General features: G+C 45.9%; 1 protein-coding gene across 2 annotated transcripts in view; it reads left to right on the top strand.

The window, feature by feature from the left end:
* The window catches only part of LOC105497663 (WSC domain containing 2), a 59,545-nt gene extending 52,408 nt beyond the window's left edge, over positions 1-7,137 (top strand). For both annotated transcript variants that reach the window (XM_071071182.1, XM_071071181.1), the window contains one exon: positions 5,004-7,137. In XM_071071182.1, the coding sequence (XP_070927283.1) occupies positions 5,004-5,356 (353 nt within the window). In that variant the 3' untranslated portion in view covers positions 5,357-7,137. The remainder of the gene's footprint in view (positions 1-5,003) is intronic.
* Positions 7,138-20,872: the final 13,735 nt, after the last annotated feature.

The following is a 20,872-nucleotide window of genomic DNA, read 5'->3' as shown; positions in this document are numbered from 1 at the left end:
TCCGCCTCCCGGGTTCACGCCATTCTCCTGCCTCAGCCTCCCAAGTAGCTGGTACTACAGGCGCCCGCCACCATGCCCAGCTAATTTTTTGTATTTTTAGTAGAGACAGGGTTTTACCGTGTTAGGCAGGATGGTCTCCATCTCCTGACCTCGTGATCCACCCACCTCGGCCTCCCAAAATGCTGGGATTACAGGCATGAGCCACCGTGCCTGGCCGCAATCTATGTTTTAACAAACCCTCCAGGTGATACCGATGAGCACCCTAGTTTAAGAACCATTGCTATAAGCCTCTGCTGCTCAAAATGTGGCCTGTGGACCAGTGACATGGACATCATCTGGGAGATTTTTAGGCAAGCAAATGTCAGGCCCTATCCCAGTCTTCCTGGATCAGAATCTGCATTTTAACAAGACTTCTCCAGACACTTCATGTGCACTTTAAGGTTTGAGAACTGCTGCTTTTGGATGCCCTTAGTGACAAAGTATGTGAAGGTCACCCTGTAAGAGCCAAGGTCACCTAGCTCTTGAGTGTGTTCACCCCACCATGCCCTTGCCCCCCTCGCAATTACCGCTCAGTCCAGACTCCTAGAACCACCAACCCCGCTCTGCTTTGGGTTCCGTAGAGTTAATTTTACAATCTCCCTAGAGTGAGTTCAGAGCAAAATTTTATGTGATATGATTATACAAGGTGAATTGTCCTGGATCTGTTTAATGAAACAGATACTGTGTTTAATGATTCCATGGGGAATTAAGTACAGTTAAGCTATTAATCAGGCCCCAGTTCTTTCCATCAACAAGAAGGTGGAGGGGAGGCTGGCCAGCCCGTGCCCTGCCAGGCACACCTGTATGACAGTTCCGGTGGAACCAGCACTCATTACCAATGTTCCATGGCTTTATTGCCCAATTTGCAGACAGCAATCAATGATCAGGAATCCTGAGTTAAATGAGGACTTTGGTTTTTAATTTTTCTTCTTCTTCTTTCCAACAAAATAAATTGAGTTTCAAGAGAGGAAGCATTGCCATAGGAGGTGGCCAGGTGGACAAACATCTGCTGCTGAAATAGCTTGGATATCTATTGTGCTTTTGGAGGGATGTTTGGACTAAATGATGGAGCATGTAGGGAGTCAGGAGATACAGGAGGATGAATAGCATCGTGATAATCATAACACTAACCAATATTTATTGAGCACCTTGCTTGTCCCAGGCGCTGTACCAGGATCTTTGCAAATCTTTCTTTTTTTTTTTTTTTTTTGAGATGGAGTCTCACTCTGTTGCCCAGGCTGTAGTGTGCCCCGGCTGGAGTGCAGTGGCGCGATCTCGGCTCACTGCAAGCTCCGCCTCCCAGGTTCACGCCATTCTCCTGCCTCAGCCTCCCCAGTAGCTGGGACTACAGGCCCCTGCCACCACGCCCAGCTAATTTTTTTGTATTTTTAGTAGAGACGAGGTTTCACTGTGTTAGTCAGGATGGTCTCGATCTCCTGACCTTGTGATCCACCCGTCTCGGCCTCCCAAAGTGCTGGGATTACAGGCATGAGCCACCGCGCCGGCGATCTTTGCAAATCTTATTTCGCTCGATTTGTACAGCATCTGTAGGAGGTGGGTCTTATCCAGATCACCGCTTGGCAGATGGGTACACTGAGGCTGAAGATCGAGTAACGTCTCCAAAGTCACATAGCTCATGTGGGGAGGAGCTGGGTTCTAAACCCTGGCAGTCTGACTGCAGAGTCGTCTATGAACAGACCCCAGGTCTCAGACAACAGTCTGAAGGTGAAGTGAGCAGTAGGCAGCCTAGAAGTCATGCTTCCCAGGTCCTGGAGTGAAAAGAGGGCAGGAGCTGATCAGACCAGGTGCTCTATTTTTCTTTTTAAAAATTTATTTATTTTTATATGTTTAGGATGTACAAGTGCAGGTTTCTTAATATATGTAAATGTATAAAATAAACATTTTATATACGTATGCACGTGCATGTATATGTACCACATTTTCTTTATCCAGTCCTCCACTGATGGACACTGAGGTCGATTCCATACCTTTGCTGTTATGAATAATGCTGCACTAAACATGTGTGCAGGTGTCTTTTTATGTAATGATTTCTTTCTCTTTGGATAGAGACCCAGTAGTGGGATTGCTGAATTGAATGGTACGTCTATTTTTTGTTCTTTGAGTAATCTCCATACTGTTTTCCATTAGGCTCAGTCTGGGATAGGTGTAGGTTGGAACTCTGCCTTCAATGCCCACTGTGTGGACTTGGGCAAGTTACTTCCTGCTTCTGAGACTCCTCTTCTCTGTGTCTAAAATGGAGCCAGTATTAAGAATTCCTACTCTCTAGGCTACTTCAGAGCACGGAATGAGATCATGCATGCAGAGTGCCCCACATAGCTCCCGACGCCAACAGATGCTCAGGCAACATACATTCCCTTCCTGCCCCTCAGACAGAGGCGGCTGGTGTCCCACAGAGGCTTGCAGTCAACAAGGACACTCTGTCATCTCCATCCCACCTGCATCCATGACTAGGACACCTGGAGCTACCTGAGAAACTCCTTCCTTTTTCTTGAGCCATCCTGCAGCCCTCTTTCAGCAACCACTTGAGATGGTGAGAGGTGGCCAAGCCTAGAAGTTTGGATCTGTGTTGTTGCTGGGTGCTGGGTGACGAGCACCGTCTCTATCACCTGGGTGTCTCCCCTGAGAGTAGCAGCTATTCCGAATCACCAGCAATGCTGTGAGGTGATGGGGGAGTGGGGAAATTCTGAACAAGGAAAATAGAGCATACAACATGCTAGATTTTTCCTAATCACTCAGATACATCTGGTCTTAGCTCATTATAACAGTACGGGCCCAATTAGCCAGATACATTGTAAATAATCTATTTTAAGGATAAAAAATATGCTTGTCAGCAGCATAAATATCTCCCAAGCAGCCATGATGTTCCGGGGGACTTGGTGGGGAAGGACTCTTGCCACAGATTCTGATGTGTTCTGCAAAGAAAGGGAGGCCTTCGCCACACTGCAATTTGGCAGTTGCGAGTTTCAATTTAGTTCAACAACCGTTCACTGAGCACCTGCTGAGTACAGGCAGTGGGAAGAAGTGGGGTTGAGGCTGCTGGTGCCTGGGAAAGATCCCTCCTGGAACCAGGCAGGCCTGATCTGGATGGTGCTTCCTGTCTGTGTGACCATGAACAAGTCACGTCACCTCTCTGAGCCTCAGTTTCCTCCCTGGTGAGAGGCGGACAGTAGTCCTTTTCCTTTCAGGGTAGTCAGCAGGATTAAATAAGATAATGGGTATCCATCACCCAGCAAGGGATTAGGACTTAATTTTTAAGAGCCAGCTGGGCTCCCCAGTGCAGCCTGGGGGACTCACCACCCTCGTTCAATAAACAGAATTCTCCTGTTGCCTGCTCTGGCGGGCACCGGGTAGTGTTTCGCCTTGTGAGAAGCAGCAGGTCTCTGTTCATGGTTTTGGAGCTCCTGCCCTCTGATTCTCCAGCTGGGGCTCAGAAGTGAGGCTGTGATTCCTTTTCTCTGTTCCCAACACCCTCCAGGTCCCCTTTCTGCACTTTCCTCAGCTCCTCCTTCGTGGGAGTTTCAGCAGCTCCAGGAGCTGACTGCCTCTCCCCATGAAATTCCCAGGTTCTCTGTAACCTGTCTTTCAAGTCAGAAATGCCCCCTCCCAGTTTGCATGACAATCCATCCTCTCATTTCACCACGACACTTCCCTGAAGAATAAAGAAAGGTAGGACAGAAATGTGTGAAGATGATGATAAAAATAGTCCCACGTAAACCCTGCCCTCAGATAGCTTACCGTCTGGTGGGGAGACAGACTACAGAGGTGGGGGCTTTCTGCACAGCATAATGAGAGCTGTGGGGGGCTGCGGGGAATGGAGAGGGGAACTGCGGAACCCAGAGGAAGCACCCGCCTGAGCTCAGGGAGTCTGAGAAGATGACCTGAAAACAGAACAGTATCAGTAATAACAATAGCCAGCATTTATTGATCACCTGCTGAACCCAACGCACCATGCTAGAAACTCTATATGTTTTTTTCTACTTTGTACAACAACCCTATTATTATCCTGTGAGGAGATACCACTACTACACAGAAAAACTTGGTACTTAAAAGCCAAGAGTTTGAAGCCAGACTGCTTGGGTTCAAATCCTGGCTCTGCCAGTTATTAGCTATATGACCTTGAGCAAATTACTTAACCTCTCTGTGCCTCAGTTTTCTCTTCTGTTAAATGGAGCCAATGATGATACCTCATAAGGTTGTTGTGAAGATTAAGTGGAATTAAGAGCTATATTAATGTATTTATTAATATACAAGTATGTCATCTAAAATATACAATTAATATGTATTAACATAAATAATATATAACATAATAATATGCTGTATGTTATATTATAGTAACACATACTTATATATAGGGTTTGCCTGGCATATAGTAATCACCAAACAAGTAACATTGTTATCCCCAAAGAGAAGGTGGTGGCCAAGAATATTCCAGAGAGAAACAGCATTGAGGTGAGAAGCATCGGGGTGTGTTTAGAGCTCTAAAAGGAGTGAATTGAGCTAAGTTGTTATTCTTTTTGTTTTTTAGAGGCAGGGTCTTGCTCTGTCACCCAGGCTGAAGTGCCGTGGCATCATCATAGCTCACTGCAGCCTCGACCTCCTGGGCTCAAACAATCCTCCCACCTCAGCCTCCTGAGTAACAAGGACTACAGGCATGCACCACCATGCCCAGCTATTTTATTTTATTTTTTTTGTAGACACAGGGTCTTGCTATGTTGCCCAGACTGGTCTTTAACTCCTGGCCTCAAGCCATCTTCCAGCCTTGGCCTCCCAAAGTGCTGGGATTATAGGTGTGAGCCATCTCACCCAGCCTGTGTTATTACACTTAATTGTTAATTGTGTTACTGTGTTGTGCTGTGAAAAACAGTAACCACTGCCAGCACCATCTGACTGGATCTTTTGAACTCCTCCTCCCTCTGACTGTGTCCTCTCTCCTCTCTCTGCAGAGTGGCCAGAGTTCGTGAGGAACTATGCCCCATGGTGGGCCACTCACACACTGGACTGGCTCAAGTTCGGCAAGAAAGTGCTGGTGGTTCACTTTGAGGACCTGAAGCAGGACCTCTTCATCCAGCTGGGCCGGATGGTCAACCTGCTGGGCGTGGCTGTCAGGGAGGACCGGTTGCTCTGTGTGGAGAGCCAGAAGGATGGTAACTTCAAGCGCTCGGGGCTCCGGAAGCTCGAGTATGACCCGTATACTGCAGACATGCAGAAGACCATCTCTGCCTATATCAAGATGGTGGACGCGGCCCTCAAAGGGCGGAACCTCACGGGTGTCCCCGATGACTACTACCCAAGATGATGCGTCCACACAGGGGGAGGGTAGACTGGGAGTCCTGACCATGTAGGCCCTGAGGACTCAAGACCCCTGGTGACCCCCACTCATCTGTCCTCTCTTTGGTCTGGGGACAATCTCCTTGGCTGCTCTTTGCCTTCAATGAGTTTCCTGCATGACAGAGGAGGCTCAAGGGAAGAGATTGTCCAGGCACTACCACTCTGCTCACGTATTCCCCCCTTGGCAATGTGGAGCATCTTGTTTTGGGGGTTCTAGTTACATGGACTCTTTTCTGTCTCCTGTGTCCCTGCCCCCACCACTCTGAGTTCTGCTTGTGGGAGGGAGGGCTCATCCATATCACGGAGACTTGCTGGATGCCCTGTGGCAATTGTCGAGGCTCTTGATGCAAGAGCCCAGGGGGCTATTGTAAAAATGTGGCCCCAGATGCTTGTCCCTTCTGGGCTGAGCTTGCACAGCCCCCTTCTCATCTGCACCCAAGAAGCACTGGCACTGATGTTTAACTCAGGCCACCTTCTGTTCTAAAGAAAGATTGCTGGGAAGTTTCTCCGTGGCCTTAGGTTTCTGACATCCTGGGTAGGGTGGGGAGGCATTGGTGCTCACGGTAGGTTAACTGGAGACACCATGTGGGGCCATTGGTGTCATGAGACCCCTCCCCCCAGGCCACACTGCTTCTCAGAAACAAGCTGCTTGCCTTTCCACCTCCAGGGCATGAACCCTGCCCCTTTCTATCCATGCTGTGTCCAGGAGGTGACCTTGAAATCCTGATACCACCTTCAGGGAACCTCAGGCACCAACAATGAGCCCACAAGGATGGCCACATGCCACGTGCAGAATTTGAGTTAAGAGAGAGCCCCAGTGACACATCTCTCCACGGTGGGCTCCAGTCGGTCTTACACTGCCCTTCTGACCCCTACAAATGGGTACTTTGCTATCCAGGTGAGACAGCAAGAGTGCTCTTAATCAGATGGAACCACACCCAAAATGGACTCCCCACTACCTTCCCAGACCATCTGTCTCCCCTTGATCATAGTCCAACAGGGCCAGCTTCCCTTGAGGACCCTTTAAGGAATGGGGTGAATGAAATTGTGTCATTTCTATACAAACACTGCTCTCTTGATGCTGAGATGCCAAACCAAAGGATTTCTGAGGACCTGAATCACAGAGCATCAATCTTACAAAGTGTTGGTCCAGAGTCATCTCTTCCCCAACCCCGGACACTAGTGGCTTCCCACCTGGTCCAAACCTGCACCATCCATCATTGTGTAGATGAAAAAGCCATAGGTCGCAGCCTCTTTGCTATTCTGTTGGAGCAGCCTCCCTAAGCGGTCCCTCTGAAGCCTTGGGGTGCAGGTAAATGCTCATTCCCAAGTAGCAAAGAGACCACGGAGAAGATGCGTGTAAAGAGATATATTTTTGTAAGAGGAATATGATTAATACATTCCGCCCATTGGAACCTGGCCATGCAAAGGAAGGACACAGGGATTAGACCTGTGGCACCCTTCCCTGATTCCCTCATCTGTAGGACTTGGGCTGCCCCGGGCCCACCCACGGGGCTCTGAATGTATTTTGTACCGTGTTTCTTTCCCCCAGGCGAATTTCTAGTCTTCTTTCATGAAGCAGTGGAGGGGTTGGCCTCCTTTCCACTGGGAGGTTGACACTCTCTGCAAGACTCTTGGTCCAAGACCTGGGTCAGTTCTTTGCTGGTGGTCCCCTCTGACCACAAGCTTCTGTCTGAAGATTCCTCAGGTCAACACCATCATTAAATGCGAGTTTTGTTGATGATTCTACCATGTGGTAGAGTGTTGTGTAAGACAGGTTCACAAATGGGATGTTTTCCTGGGGGGTGTGTGTGTGTGCATGTGTGTATGTAAGAGAGAGAGAGAGACAGAGACAGTGAGAGACAGAGAGGCATAGAGAGACAGAGAGAGAGAGACAAGAAACAGAGATAGAGACAGAAAATGTTCAGGGTGGCAGGTGGGTTGGTGTATAACTACTTTTGTGCCTGTGTGACTGGCATAGCTGCTCAGGAAGAATTACATGCCTCTGTGTGTAAAATTGCCTTTGTGTTCTCCTGCCTCTCTGTGTTTTGAAACTGTATCCCACAAGTTGCCGTTATGACCATCCATTTATAATGGGTCTGTGCAGGTCCTCGTATATGGAATTGCACCCGTGTAAAGGAGAAAATGGTCAGTGTGCATGAAACCCATGTGTGAGAAGCTGCCTGTCTATTTGGGGAGGGCATGCCTTCCACATATGCCTTTTGTCCTTGGCTGCTGTGACAGGGAGGAATTGTGGGGAGAAGCGGTGGGTGGGATGAGGTCACTGGAGTGTCGTGGAAGTATTCCTGCCTGAGTATGTGCACAGGTATGGAAGAGGTTATCTATGAGAGGCATCCCTTCTGTGTATGTTTGTAAGAGAGAGAGTGTGTGTATGTAAGAAAGAGAGAGAGAGCGCGACAGAGACACAGAGACAGACCCTGAGCGTAATGCTTTGCACAGGCATATGCAGCAGGGAAGTCAGGGAGAGTCCAGGAGTACGGAGAAGTCCACTCTGTTCCCTGGTGGGTGGGGATGAGTGTTTCTAAACCTCCATATACCGCTGAAGGAAGACCCTGTGTTCTTCCTCCTCATGCATCAGAGGGGCTTCTGTGAGGAGGTGCTGATGTCCAGGGGCTGTTTTCCAGCCAGAGGGAGAGGCAAAGTGTTATATACTGCCACATGGACAGTAAGCAGGGGATGAGCTGGGCCAGGCAGAGGAAAGAGAGAGGGGCTTCTCCTCCCCCAGGCAGGGAGAGCTCAGGAGGACTGAGAGTGCTGGGGTGACTGTGGTGGGGAGGGGAGAGGAAAATCTCTGAAACCGTGTGAGTTTGTTCCAGAATCCAGAAGAACATGGCCTTTCAGCCTTTCTCTAAGGGTTCATCTTGGCTCACAAAAGTCATTATGTGATGACTAATTGAGCTCTGATCTGGGGCCCAGGCTACACTCTGTCCCCAGTATTAAACCAAGGCTGACCTGGTCACAGACTGAGCCCAATCCTAGAGCCTTGAACCTGATCACAGACTGAGCCCTAATCCTGTGCACATACTGATCCACAAACCCTCATTCCAGCCCCACACTGACTGAGTCACATTGGACTGAGTCCCAAACTACTTATACTGAGCCTTGACCCTACTCATCGACTACCCTCCAACCTGGGTCACAGACTGAGCCCTGACCTGCCTCAGAACTAATGCTGATAGTGTCTCCTGACTGAGTCCTAATCTCTGTCATGCACTGAGCTCTGATTCTGGTCACAGGTGGAGCCCCAGTCCTGGCCCTGCATAAGTCATGATCTTGGTCACTCCAAGCCCTGGGTCTGGTCCTGCCCCTGATCTCAGATCAAGAGGTCACAGGCTGAGCCGTGAACCAATGTTCCAGTTTTCTTTCACTTTTCTAAATATTATTCACGCAACCAAATCCTCCCAACTGGAAGTGCAGAAAGCCATGCAGTGTCTAGCCCCAAGCTCTCACGGATCCTTCTCAGAATTCTCAGATTATGTGCCTTATGCAACTCCCTGCTTTCCACCTGCCTACTGTGCTTTCAAACCACAGATCACTGTCAGGTGGGAGGGGGTGGTGCGAAAGCCCTTTAGGCTGAAGGTGGGGCTGGACAGTTTACCAGGCTCTTCTTCGGCGAATTTCTGCCCTTCCTATCACACTTCATCAGCCATCTGGAATAAAATCTTTGTATTTCAGACCCCGAAAAAACCAAGGTATCATTCATTCATTCATTCATTCAGCACATATTTACTGAGCATCTACCATGTGCCAGGCACTGCTCTCAATTCTAGGAACTATAAAAGTAATAAGACAGACAAAAATCTATGCTACAGCAATGTATGTTTTACCGGTACTGAGCAGATATCTCAAAGTAATCAGAAAGCTTTCAGGGAGAAGATGGTGACACAAAGAAGGAAAAGGACTCAAGTGGCTCCTGACCAACGCCATGAGGTTGTTAAAACAGAGATCATTAACTCCATTTTGTAGGGAGACATTGTTGCTCAGAGGCAGGCAGTGGCTGGTCCAAGCCACACAGAAACTAATAGTGTTACACACACAACCTGTGGGTGCAATTGTTTGGCAGGTGACCACAACCAAGGAGGATTTAACAGGGGGATTTTATTACTTATCACAAGTAAGTAGGACACTAGGGGAGGTTCCCAAAGCAGTGCCTCCATGAACAACGGTGAACACAGGGCTTGTATTGAGCTAGTGAGCCGAGCCATTGTATGCAGAGATGGGGTCAAGGCCACACAGGTGCAGTCGAGAATCATCCTTCCACATATGTTGCATGCATAGAAAATGGCCAATAAATTCCTCCCTGGGATTGGACAGGGTGTGGGGTTAGTATGGTAATGAGGAGAGTTCGCCAAAGTTCATCTCCAACTCAGGCATCTGTGGATCCAACTGGGTTTTGATTTTCCAGAGCTGAGCTTCTTCCTGGAACTTTTTCGAAACAGCAGGAACTCAAGGTGCAACAGTCACAAGTGGATACTTGTTCACAGTGCATTCCCCAAAACCCAGAAAGCCTAGGTTGCTATAGCAGAGCTGGGGCCACTGCTGTCTTCTCCAAGGGCCTAAAAGTCCTTTCCACATACAGAGAGTGACAAGGCCCTTGCACCCAAAGAAGAAGGAAAGCTTTGGATCCAAGCATTTCCCAGTGTAGGATCCATGCCTGGCCTGGAAACCAGGACACCTGGACTCTTGTCCTGCTGCTGCATGGGGCTCACTATGACTCCAGGACTCAGGAGAAAGACCAGGGCTCGGAATCTGCTGATTTTGGGGATACCTTCTGGATTCTCCTGTAACCCCAGAGGAGGCTGTAGACACATCCCAGTGGAAAATGTGGGAGTAGGCAGAGGGGGAGGCAAAAAGGATCCTGGGAGTAGATCCTCAGGGACCCAACCTCCTCCCAGAGGCCCAGCCCCCCTTTCTTCCCCTTTCTCTCCTTCATTGTTTTCTCGCCACATCCCTCCCCCTTTTCTCTGTTTTTCTTTGCCCAGCCTCCTGTTCTCAATTCCCCTCTTTGTGGTCTCTGATTTCCTCCAGCTGCTCATTAAATCTCTTTTCTTTCCTGCCTTTCTGCCCCTCCTTCTCTTCTCTCTTCTCCTCTTCCTTCCTCCCCCCCTTTCTCTCCCTCCCTTTCTCCTTTCCTCTCTTCCTAGATTTTTGTTTCTGCCTGTGCAAACTCTCTCCATCTCTACCTCTTGATCTCTGAGCTCTCTGCCTCTCTCTATGCCTCCTGCCCCCCACCCCTGTTGTCCTCTCCCATCTCCTCATCCTCTTCCTGAAGAGTGGGGGCGACTCAGCAGGATCCAGACATAGTGAGACAAACGCTACCCAGGCTGGTAACCAAGGAGGTGGTTTCCTTAGCAACAGAATCTGCAGGCACACGCTCCACTGCCCCAGCCCTTAGCTATCACAGTGAGAGAGAGAGAGAGAGAGAGAGAGAATGGGGTGTGGGGTTGCAAGCTTAAAACAGTAAAGAAACTACTATGTGCTCCTCATGAGAGGGGACAGTGCTCAGAGACCAGCTCAGTGCCTGGCACTTTGGGGGCACTCAAAAATGTGAGAAGTGTGGGGTTTTGGGGTTAGAGAGAGGCACAGAGTATGGAGAGAGCTGGGGAAGAATCTGCAGGACACGGTAACACACTGGATGTGGGGATGGGGAGATGACAGGACAAAGAGGACCCCAAGGTTCTGGCCTGAGCAGCTCCAGGGAGGGAACAGAGGAGCCAAGCAGAAAGGGAGAAAAGACGTTGATTTGGCACGGCTCCCTGTCCCCAAGAGTTCGCCACCTAAGTTGGGGGTGGGAGGAGGGAAGGTAAGAGACGACAGAAATATCTCATTCAATTCTCTCTTATAAATAGGCAACGAGGAACATGGGAGAGGGAACATGTACAGTTTTAAATTACTGAACTTTGATAAGTTAAATAATTTGCTCAGGGGACACAAAAGTTGGTGGCAGCACTTGGATTTGAACCTGGGGATGATCCAAGGCCCATCCAGAGGGTGGAGGGGACAGAAGAGGGCAGAATATGCAGAGAGAGAGAGAGAGAGAGAGAGAGAGAGAGAGGCAGAGAAAGGACAGAGAGAGAAAAAGGACAGGGAGAGAGAAGCAGAGAAAGAGAGATTTACATCATTGATCTGGCATTTCTTCCCACTGGGAAAACAAAAATATGTTCACTTTTAGAGAAATGAGAGGAGACAAAGGCGCCCCACTGTATGATAGCTTTGGCGGTTATAAATAACTGTCCCCAAAGAAAACACCTGTCAAGACACATTCACTTCCAGAGAGACAAATTGTATCCCCAGTCCATGTTGATATTTAAATGACTCAGTGGATGTCAGGGGGCAGAGGGCAGAAAGCTGATCAATGTAACACGGAAACCTAGCTCAGCTTTCCCAAAAAGCAATAAAACGGGTAGGTGCAGAGAGCTGTAAATCTGGATGATAATAATATCTGTCCTCGCAAAAGCAACATGTTTATTTATCATGTTTGCAGGTTTACTGTTGCCCCTCAAATTTACAGTCAGCAATCTGCCGGTGAGCACAGGGAGGAACACGAGATTGAGAACAAACTGGTAGAGCACTGAGAAGGAAGAAATGATAAAATATTTATCCCCTCCCCCCACCCTCTCTGCCCCGGCTGCCTTAAATCCAATTTCAAACAAAGGTGGTGATTTATCCGAGCGAGGCTGGGCAGCTCTATTTCAGGCCTCTGACAGCTAATTGAAATGAGCAGTCATTATGGAATGGAATGTGTTGCAGCAAAATGATTTTTGTGTATTCTGGAGTCATTTTCTAAACAATTATGGAGAAATGAACAGCCAGCCAGGGGTGAGAGAGAGGGTATAGCACTTGATGGTGACAAGACTTTTCCGTGTCCTTTCAAAGTGAGGGACAAAAGGGAGGAAGAGAAATTCTTTTCTGAGACATAAGTTAGGTGCCTAACCTGTTACCATAATTACCTGGGCTTCCAGAACTTGTAATGCCTAGTTGTTATCCCAGACCTCCTGAATCAGATTTTCTAAAATATGAGGACCAGAAGTCCTCTTGTATTTCCCAAAGCTTCCCAGGTATAGGGACCACTGCAATAAGAGACGGTGCACCAGGAGGGTGGGTTACAATGATCCTGTAGACTTGCTGTGAGGCAAAGGTGTGTTTACAATGGACCTATTGATAACTACTGGCCCCAATGTAGGCACTGCTATGACAGCAGAGCACAAAGCATTGCTGATATTATCCGTGCATCCATGGCTCTTCATGCATTTTGATCTATGTATTCCTATAGTTAGCATACTACCTGGCACATAGTAAGTGCTGTGGAGATGTCTGTTGATTTTCTGAATAAGTGAATCAAGGAATATTAAAGGATATTGAAATAAAAGCCACAAGTCGCTTGCCAGACCAGGCCTGAGCCAGTCCTTTAGCTGCCCTGAATATTACCTCTAGTAATACAGAATTGTTTCTTATTGTCCAAACCCCATCTTGGACCCCAAAAGCCAATGGTGTGGTGCAGTCCACCACCCCAGCTCTCAACAGCCAACATACCTCTTCCCAAATTCACATTCAGTGGCATTCCATGGGTAGCTTAAAATTGGCCATGGTGGGAATATACACCATGGAAACTGGCAAATGCTACAAATCAGGTTTTTCTTTTCATTTCTTCCTTCCTTCCTTCCTACCTTCCCTCCTTCCTTCCTTCCTTCCTTCCTTCCTTCCTTCCTTCCTTCCTTCCTTTCTCTTCTCTTTTTTCCTCTTCTTCTCCTTCCCATTCCCCCTGACCACCTCCTTCTTCTTCTTCTTCTTCTTCTTCTTCTTCTTCTTCTTCTTCTTCTTCTTCTTCTTCTTCTTCTTCTTCTTCTTCTTCTTCTTCTTTTTGGAGAAAAACTTAAGTACCAGCACATCACTGCCCAAAGCACAAAGGCACATACTATGCTATTTCTTTTCTTTTCCATATCTTCATTCATACTGTCTCCTCCACTTGAAAGCCTTTATCTGGCTGATGTCTTGGCCTCCTTATAACTTCTCTGAGCCTCCTCCTTTTCCAGGCAGTTTCCCCTGACTACAGAGTCCAGATTTGATTCCTCCTGTAACCTCCCTTATCACAGCTCTGGACTTGGCCATTTAGTTTAGTAATTGTGTGTGTGTGTGTGTGTGTGTGTTTGTGTGTGTGCGCATGTGTGTCTCACAAAGAGATGGGCTTCATTATGATGAAACAAAATCTTCATTTCTGGATTCGCATTGTGCCTCTTGGTACAGACTAGATGATGTGCAAGTGTTCAGCTGATAAAGAATGAATACATCAATTATATTTAACACCATCTACCAATCTGTTGGCCTCACAAATCTTTGAGTCAGTAGGTAGAAAGATCTGCCTGCCCAGAGACTGGCCAAGGAGAAAGGGAAAGAAGAAACTACAGTGATGATAATAGCAAATATTTATTGAATAATAATTCTGTGCTGAGCACTATGCTGGGAGCTTCATATATGTAACATCAATGAAGCATCCATGGGGGGCAGAGACTCCTATTGCCCCTATTTTTCAGCTGGGGAAATCAAAGCTCAAAAAGATGAAGTTATTTTCCCAAGGTCACACAGCTTGGAAATAATGGACTTTGAACCCAGGGAGTCTAGTTTCAGAGTCCATATATTTAACCACTATTCTGCATCGTAGGGGGGCACATGTGTCCTGAGTCAAGAAGACAGGGTGGGTCTTGCAAGGCAGCAGTGAGGGTTGTCGGTGGTAGCATCCAACAAGAAGGAGACTGCTGCAACACAAGAGATGAGGGAAGAAAACAGAGCCAGCAAAGTGCTGGCCTTTCTGGGGCTGAGGACCCATGGGGTGATGTGAGATGAAGATCAGGCCACCACAAGGGAAGCAGGCTGGGAGCTGGTGGTACAGACACCTTTGGGTTCTTAGCTGCACAGTTGATTTATAGGTTCCCATGGCAACTGCCAAGCAATAATCTCTTATTCCACAGCTCAGTGGTTCCCTAGAAATTCTTTCCTCCTTGCTTCTACCACTACACCCCCCAGCCCATGGAGGCAGGGTGACAGTTTCTTCTCCAGGAATGACTACACTGGAGAAGAAACCATAGCCCAATACCCTTTTGTTACAACAGTGGAGGAGGGAAATTTGAGTGGAGGCAGAAAAACAGAGAAAAGGGACTTAAAACCTCAAAAGTCATATCATCCAACTGGAAAGGGTCTGGGAGAGGAAGAGGAATTCTCAGAACCACTTAAAAATTTAATGAAAACCATGAATTGATTCTCCAGAAAAATAAGTGCAAGCACATATACACATGCTCGCAAAGTTTTATGTATAGTTTTAAGGAACATTTGGACCCCTTGGGACTGAAATTAGGAAATAAAAATCAATGAATCCAGTGGTTTCCAAATTAGGGCAGTGGAATTCTGTCTTTAATCAAAACTAAGTGCAAAATCCTAATCTCTAATAGTGGTTCTCAAGCAGAAATGATTTTGCACCCCAGGGGATATTCAGCAATGTCTGGAGATATTTTTGGTTTTCATAACTAGGGGAAGGGGGAGTTGCTAATGTCATCTACCGGGTAGGAATGATGCTGTTCAATGTACTCCAATGCACCCACCACAACAAAGTGTGATCTGACACAAAATGTCAACAGTGTTGATGCTGACAAGCCCTGGTGTAATATAATAAATAAAGGTGGGGAGCGGGGGATAGAACACCTCCAGTGTCAGACAAACCTGATTTACATTTAGACTCAGCTGTGTGACCTAGGACCAGCTGTCAAATGTCAGAGAGCCTTAGTTCTCTCATCTCTAAAATGGAGGTCATCGTGGAGTTTAACTCATGAGAGTGTTGTATTAGTCACCGTGCTATATACACAGGAAAAGAAAAAAGAGCGACAGTATTATTATCTTTATTATCATCACTATTATTGTTAATATTGTCATGGAAGATTTTACAAATGAAGAAATCAGCTTGTAATAACTCAGAGAAGTGTTTGCCATTGGCTAACTTGAGGGATCAAGGACATGATTAAGCCATGAAGTGCTTTGTCAGCTGAAAACCTGGCACAACAGTGTGGTCATGAGGCTTATTTTCTCTCTGTAGCTCATAAACTAGCCCTAACGGGTATGAACTTCCCTCAGTAACATCAAGTAGGGAAACCTGTCATAGGGACTACCTTGAAGTAGCCAGAAAAACCCATGTGGATATGTCCAGTGTGGTGGATTAGTCCAAAGCCTCACTATAATTGTACGAATATGTTTCCCACTTTCACCTATTCAAACCTCGATATTCATCCTTGGAAAAAATCTTGATTCAAGAAATCTAAGTGTGTTGACTGTCTTTGCTTGGGGTCCTTTGAAAGCAGATCTTGAGGCAAGGATTTGTGTATAGGTTGTTTAATTGAGAGATGACCCTAGGGAGCAGGAGAAGTGAGACAAGAAAGAAAAAGACCAATGTACACCGCATTATCAAGTCATGACTTTGGGTCATGGGGGTGAGATTCCACTAGGACCTCCCAAGAAGTATATAGAGTGCCTCTCAGGGCCAACTGCCAGAAGGAGTTGGGAGTATCTATTCATCAGCTCTCCACTTTTACTAGTTGAGGGTTGTCCCTGGGGCTAATAACTCCCCTTGCATAGGCCCAAGCAAGATACACCTGAAGTTAACGACACTAGAGAAGCCAAGGGCCAAAAGTAAGGTGCGTGGCATATGCTTGAGGCAAAATACAAAAGAGGGAGTGAATGGGAAGCCTCACAAAATTGTCTATGCCAGCCACAACTGAAATCAGAAGTGGGCTGACAGGTGCAAGTTAGAGCACCAGATGAAATATTACAGCACATAGTATGGACACAAACTTTCTGAAGTTCTTGCTGGGTTTAAGTCTCACCTCCACCAAATATGAAACTCTCTGAGTCTCAATTTTCTCTTCTGTAAAGTAGAAGTAATGGTTCCCATCTCACAGAGCTATTAGGAGAATGGAATAAGCTTGTGCTTATGAAGTGCCTGAAATACAGTAGGTGCTCTGTAAACAGGAGCTACCCTTATGCCTGAGGAGCAGGCCTGGCCTCAAAGCAGTTTTTATTGGGTACGGAATCTACTCCACTTTCACTAACCTGTTTGACATGATTTATGTCAGACACAGAGTAAATTCCCAGAAAATTAAATTTGGTGACTCTGGGGAACTCTGTGGCCAAAGGTCAAAGGAAGAACAGATTGGCAAGGGATAAAGGCAGAAACATCAACAGCAGGCTCTTTGGAAATGAATGCTGCGATAATTACCTTCCACTAGAAGACCTCATCAGAGTCATCCCCAAGTCCTTATTAGCAGTTAATATCCAGAGCAGGTTTCAACTGACATTGTCTCGACAGAACAGAAAAAACTTTTACTTACTCTTCCAAGTAAAGAAACTACCAGACCAATCGGTAGAGGGTCTCAAATTCACATGCCCAGAGGAGCCAGATGTGTACCACAAGTGAGTTAAGTATGAACTAATTTCACATACTGAACACAAAAGAATACTTCTCATTTTCACGAAGAAATATATTCTACCCCTGTAATATTCAGGAAACATGGGGTTCTCATAGCCTTTGTTCAATTCTCATTTTTGATAGAGACATACAGAGACATGTACTTCTCTACTGCAAGAAAAATATGCCAGCACAGAACTAAATGGCAGCTAACTCTGTGTCAAAGAACCAATAGGGAGTGGTGGGAACTGGAGATTATCTGTCTCAGTGACACAGAAAAACATGAAGTAGGGAATTAAAAGAATCAGTCTCTCCACTAAAACAACCATAAGCTGGTGAAGACTGAAATAATATACTTTTTGGAACTTGGGAATTTAATCCAAAACTTACAACAACCAAGGGAATGCTTAATGAAGAAAAGAGAAGCTGAATTTCAGCATTTAAGGAAATCTTTATTGGGTCACTGTCTAACCATTGAGATAGTGGAACAGAGACTTCACTGACCACACATTACAAGGAATACAGACTTTGCAAAAATAATTTGGAAAAGTTACTGAACAAATGAACAGTTGCAGCCTCCAACAATCAACAATAGTAAATCCTGGGAGCAGAGAGAATGTGATATCCAGAGTTACCATTCTATAATACTGAACACAACCAGCTCTCACAAGGCATGCAAAGGAATGGGAAAGTATGACTTAATCAAAGGGAAAAATAAATAAATTAACAGAAGTCATATCTGAGAAAGCCCAGACATTGGAGTAACTTGACAATAACCTTAAATAAATGGTTCTAAATATATCTGAGCAATTAAAGGAAACCATGAACAAATAACTAAAGTAAATCAGGAAAATGATGTATGAATAAAATGAGAATATCAGAAACAACATTGAAACTATAAAAAGAAACCAAATAGAAATTCTAGACCTGTAAGGTAAAATAACTGAAATCAAAATTCACTAAAGGGGTTCAGCAGCTGATTTGAGCAGGCAGAAACAAAGAATCAGTGAGCCAGAAAATGGAAAAATTAGAATGATCTGTTCTGAGGAACAGAATGGAAAAAGAATAAAGAAAAGTGAAGAGAACCTAAGGAACATAGGACACTATCAAGCATAACGACATATGCATATAGGAGTTCCTGAAGGAGGAGAGAAAAATAAATGGATATAAAGAATAGTTGAAAATATAACAGCCCAAAACTTCACAAATTTGATTAAATACATGAATCTATACATCCAAAAGCTCAATAAACTCTTAGTAGAATAAACTCAAGGACATTCACATTGAGACATATTATAATTAAATGGTCAAAAGACAAAAACAAAGAGAACCTTAAAAACAGTAAAAGAGAAGTGATTTGTCCCATACAAGGGATCTTCAATAAGATTAACAGCCAATTTCTCATCAGAAACCATGAAAGCCAGAGGGCAGTGGGATATTAAAAGTCCTGAGAGAAAAATAAAACTATCAACAAAGAATTCTATATCCTGCAAAACTATCCTTCAAAAATAAAGGAGAAATGAAAGACATTCCTAGATAAACACAAGCTGAGAGAGCTCCTTGCTAGTAGACCTGCCCTACAACAAATGCTAAAGGGATACATTCAGGCTGAAATGAAAAAACAGTAGACAGTAACACAAGGCCATGAAGGATAAAGGTAAACACATAAGTAAATAGAAAATCCAGTATTGTTGTGTTTTTAATATAATTTGTGAACCTACAACACAAAGGTGAGGAAGGGAGATGGTGGAGCTGTGTAGGAGAATTTACGTCCCTTGAAGGAGATGGTTACAACTTAGCTTTAGTCAATTATTCTACATAAGCTACAGTTTTCAGAGCTTCAAATTTTTTCAAGAGACTTTTAAGTAAAATCTCCTACCTATTTATCATTTAAAACACAATGCTGGTCAAACAAAACGTATTTATAGATTACATGTGGCCCCATGATCAGCTGGCTTGTGAACATTATACTGGAGAAGCCCAAAACCAATGACATTTTACTCTCTACGATCTATACATAGCTTCAATCTTCCTTCTGCCCCCTAATAAGTTTATGAGGCCCAAGCTCTGCAGTTGGCAACAAGTGGATGCCCTGGGGTGGATAGTGCCTGGTCTCTCAGAAAGAAAGGCAGGGCTTTGACGAGGGAGGATAAAGGTTCTGCCCCAGAGGTAGAACCCTCCAGATCACTCTGAACAGGGCTTTCTTGATCTTTAATCTAGAAGACAGGTCCTCAGTATATGGTGGTACAGATTGTGCACGGCAAACTCTGGTTGGCGTTGGACTGCTGGGAGATAGTGTGTGGCCTGGGGTCTAATTCCCTTTCCCCAAGCAGTTGAGTATGTAAATTAGTCCCAGAGCTAGAGAACCAGTGCCAGTAGGGAGCTTGGAGACCACTGGCTTCAAGCCCTTTATTTATCACAGTGAGATTGGGACCCTGATAATGGGAAGAACTTGCTTGAAGCAAAATCAGTAGCTATGATAAGTAAAGTGTTTAGCCACTTTGCTAAACACTTTACAAAGATGAACTCAATTAACTTTCACAATTCTATGGCATTTAGCAGAAGGGGAAATTGAAACTCATGGAGGTTAAGTCACTTGCCCAAAAGTCACACAGAGGAATAAATAGAGATTCATACCCAGGCTGTCAGCACCTCTAGAGCCTGTGCCCTTTATTGGTTTATGAATGTGTAGTCTGCACAAGAACAGCTCATCCCTGTTCCACTGGGCATTGGCTGGCAACTAGAATCTTCTGACTGCTCATCTCTCATATGTCAAGGAGTTGGAACGCCTGGGCATCTCTCCCTATCCCCATGTGGTCTCTCCAGCATGGCAGGTTCACGGAAGCATTTCTTATTGGTGGTCAGGGATCCCAAAGCATGTGTCCTGAGAGAGAGAGAGGACAGGCAAGTGTATTGACTTTATAGATCTAGCCTCAGAAGCCACAGAGCATCGTTTCCTCATTGTCACAAGCCCACCCAGATTCAAAGGGAGGGGACACAGACCCTATCTTTGATGGGGGAGACAACATTCCACTGTAAAAACAGTACATGGGACGTGAGATCATGGTGTAGCATCTTTGAATAGTATCAGCTGTCGTGTTGGTTGAGGAAGAGTAGAGACATTTTGGGGAGAACTGACTCACTCCAACTGGGGCACAGTTCTGGGCTCACCCTTGGTTTGACTTATGATTTGCTTCAAGGTGCCTCAAAAGCGTATGCATGGGGAACAGAAGAAGAGAATTGGGAGTGGCTAGAAAATTTCTGGAAGGCACTGGATGATGTCTGTATGCCCCTCTGAATCCACTCCCCTGCCTCTCCTCCTTACCCACTTCTCAAGAGGCTGACCTGTGTGGGCTGTGTCAGAAGAGAACTGGCAGGAGATCGGGGGTGGGAGCAGCGGGAGGTAGGAAATTTATTCTTTCCTTCTCCCTGCAGGGCAGCTGTAGGCTGGATCTGACTTGGATCACAGCCCTGCTTTTGCTTTTTCTTTTTTCTTTTTTCTTTTCTTTTTTTTTTTTTTTTTTTTTTTTTTTTTTTTTTTTTTGAGACAGAGTCTCACTCTTTCACCCAGGCTGGAGTGCAGTGGCATGATCTCGGCTCCTGCTCCCAGGTTCATAGCATTCTCCTGCCTCAGCCTCCCAAGTAGCTGGGACTACAGGCACCTGCCACCGTGCCCAGCTAATTTTTTGTATTTTTAGTAGAGACTGGGTTTCACTGTGGTCTCGATCTCCTGACCTCGTGATGCTCCCACCTCGGCCTCCCAAAGTGCTGGGATTATAGGCGTGAACCACTGCGCCCGGCCTGCTTTTGCTTCTTTGCACATTCTCTCCTTCCAGGTTTCAGGAACTGCCCCTTTCCTTCCTCCTTTTGAGTCTGGAGTGGAAACAGTTTCCTAGGTCACCACAATCTTCTGAGGGTCCCCCACACTGATGACACCTTCATAAACATCCATCTGTAATAAAATCTTCCTTGGATTATCCTAATCTCCTCCTGGGATTCTGACTGAAACATACTGAG

This window comes from Macaca nemestrina, chromosome 10, assembly GCF_043159975.1.
Source record: "Macaca nemestrina isolate mMacNem1 chromosome 10, mMacNem.hap1, whole genome shotgun sequence".
Lineage (NCBI taxonomy): Eukaryota > Metazoa > Chordata > Mammalia > Primates > Cercopithecidae > Macaca > Macaca nemestrina.
The sequence above is the reverse complement of the archived record's forward strand: the minus strand, read 5'-3'. Positions and strand labels throughout refer to the sequence as shown.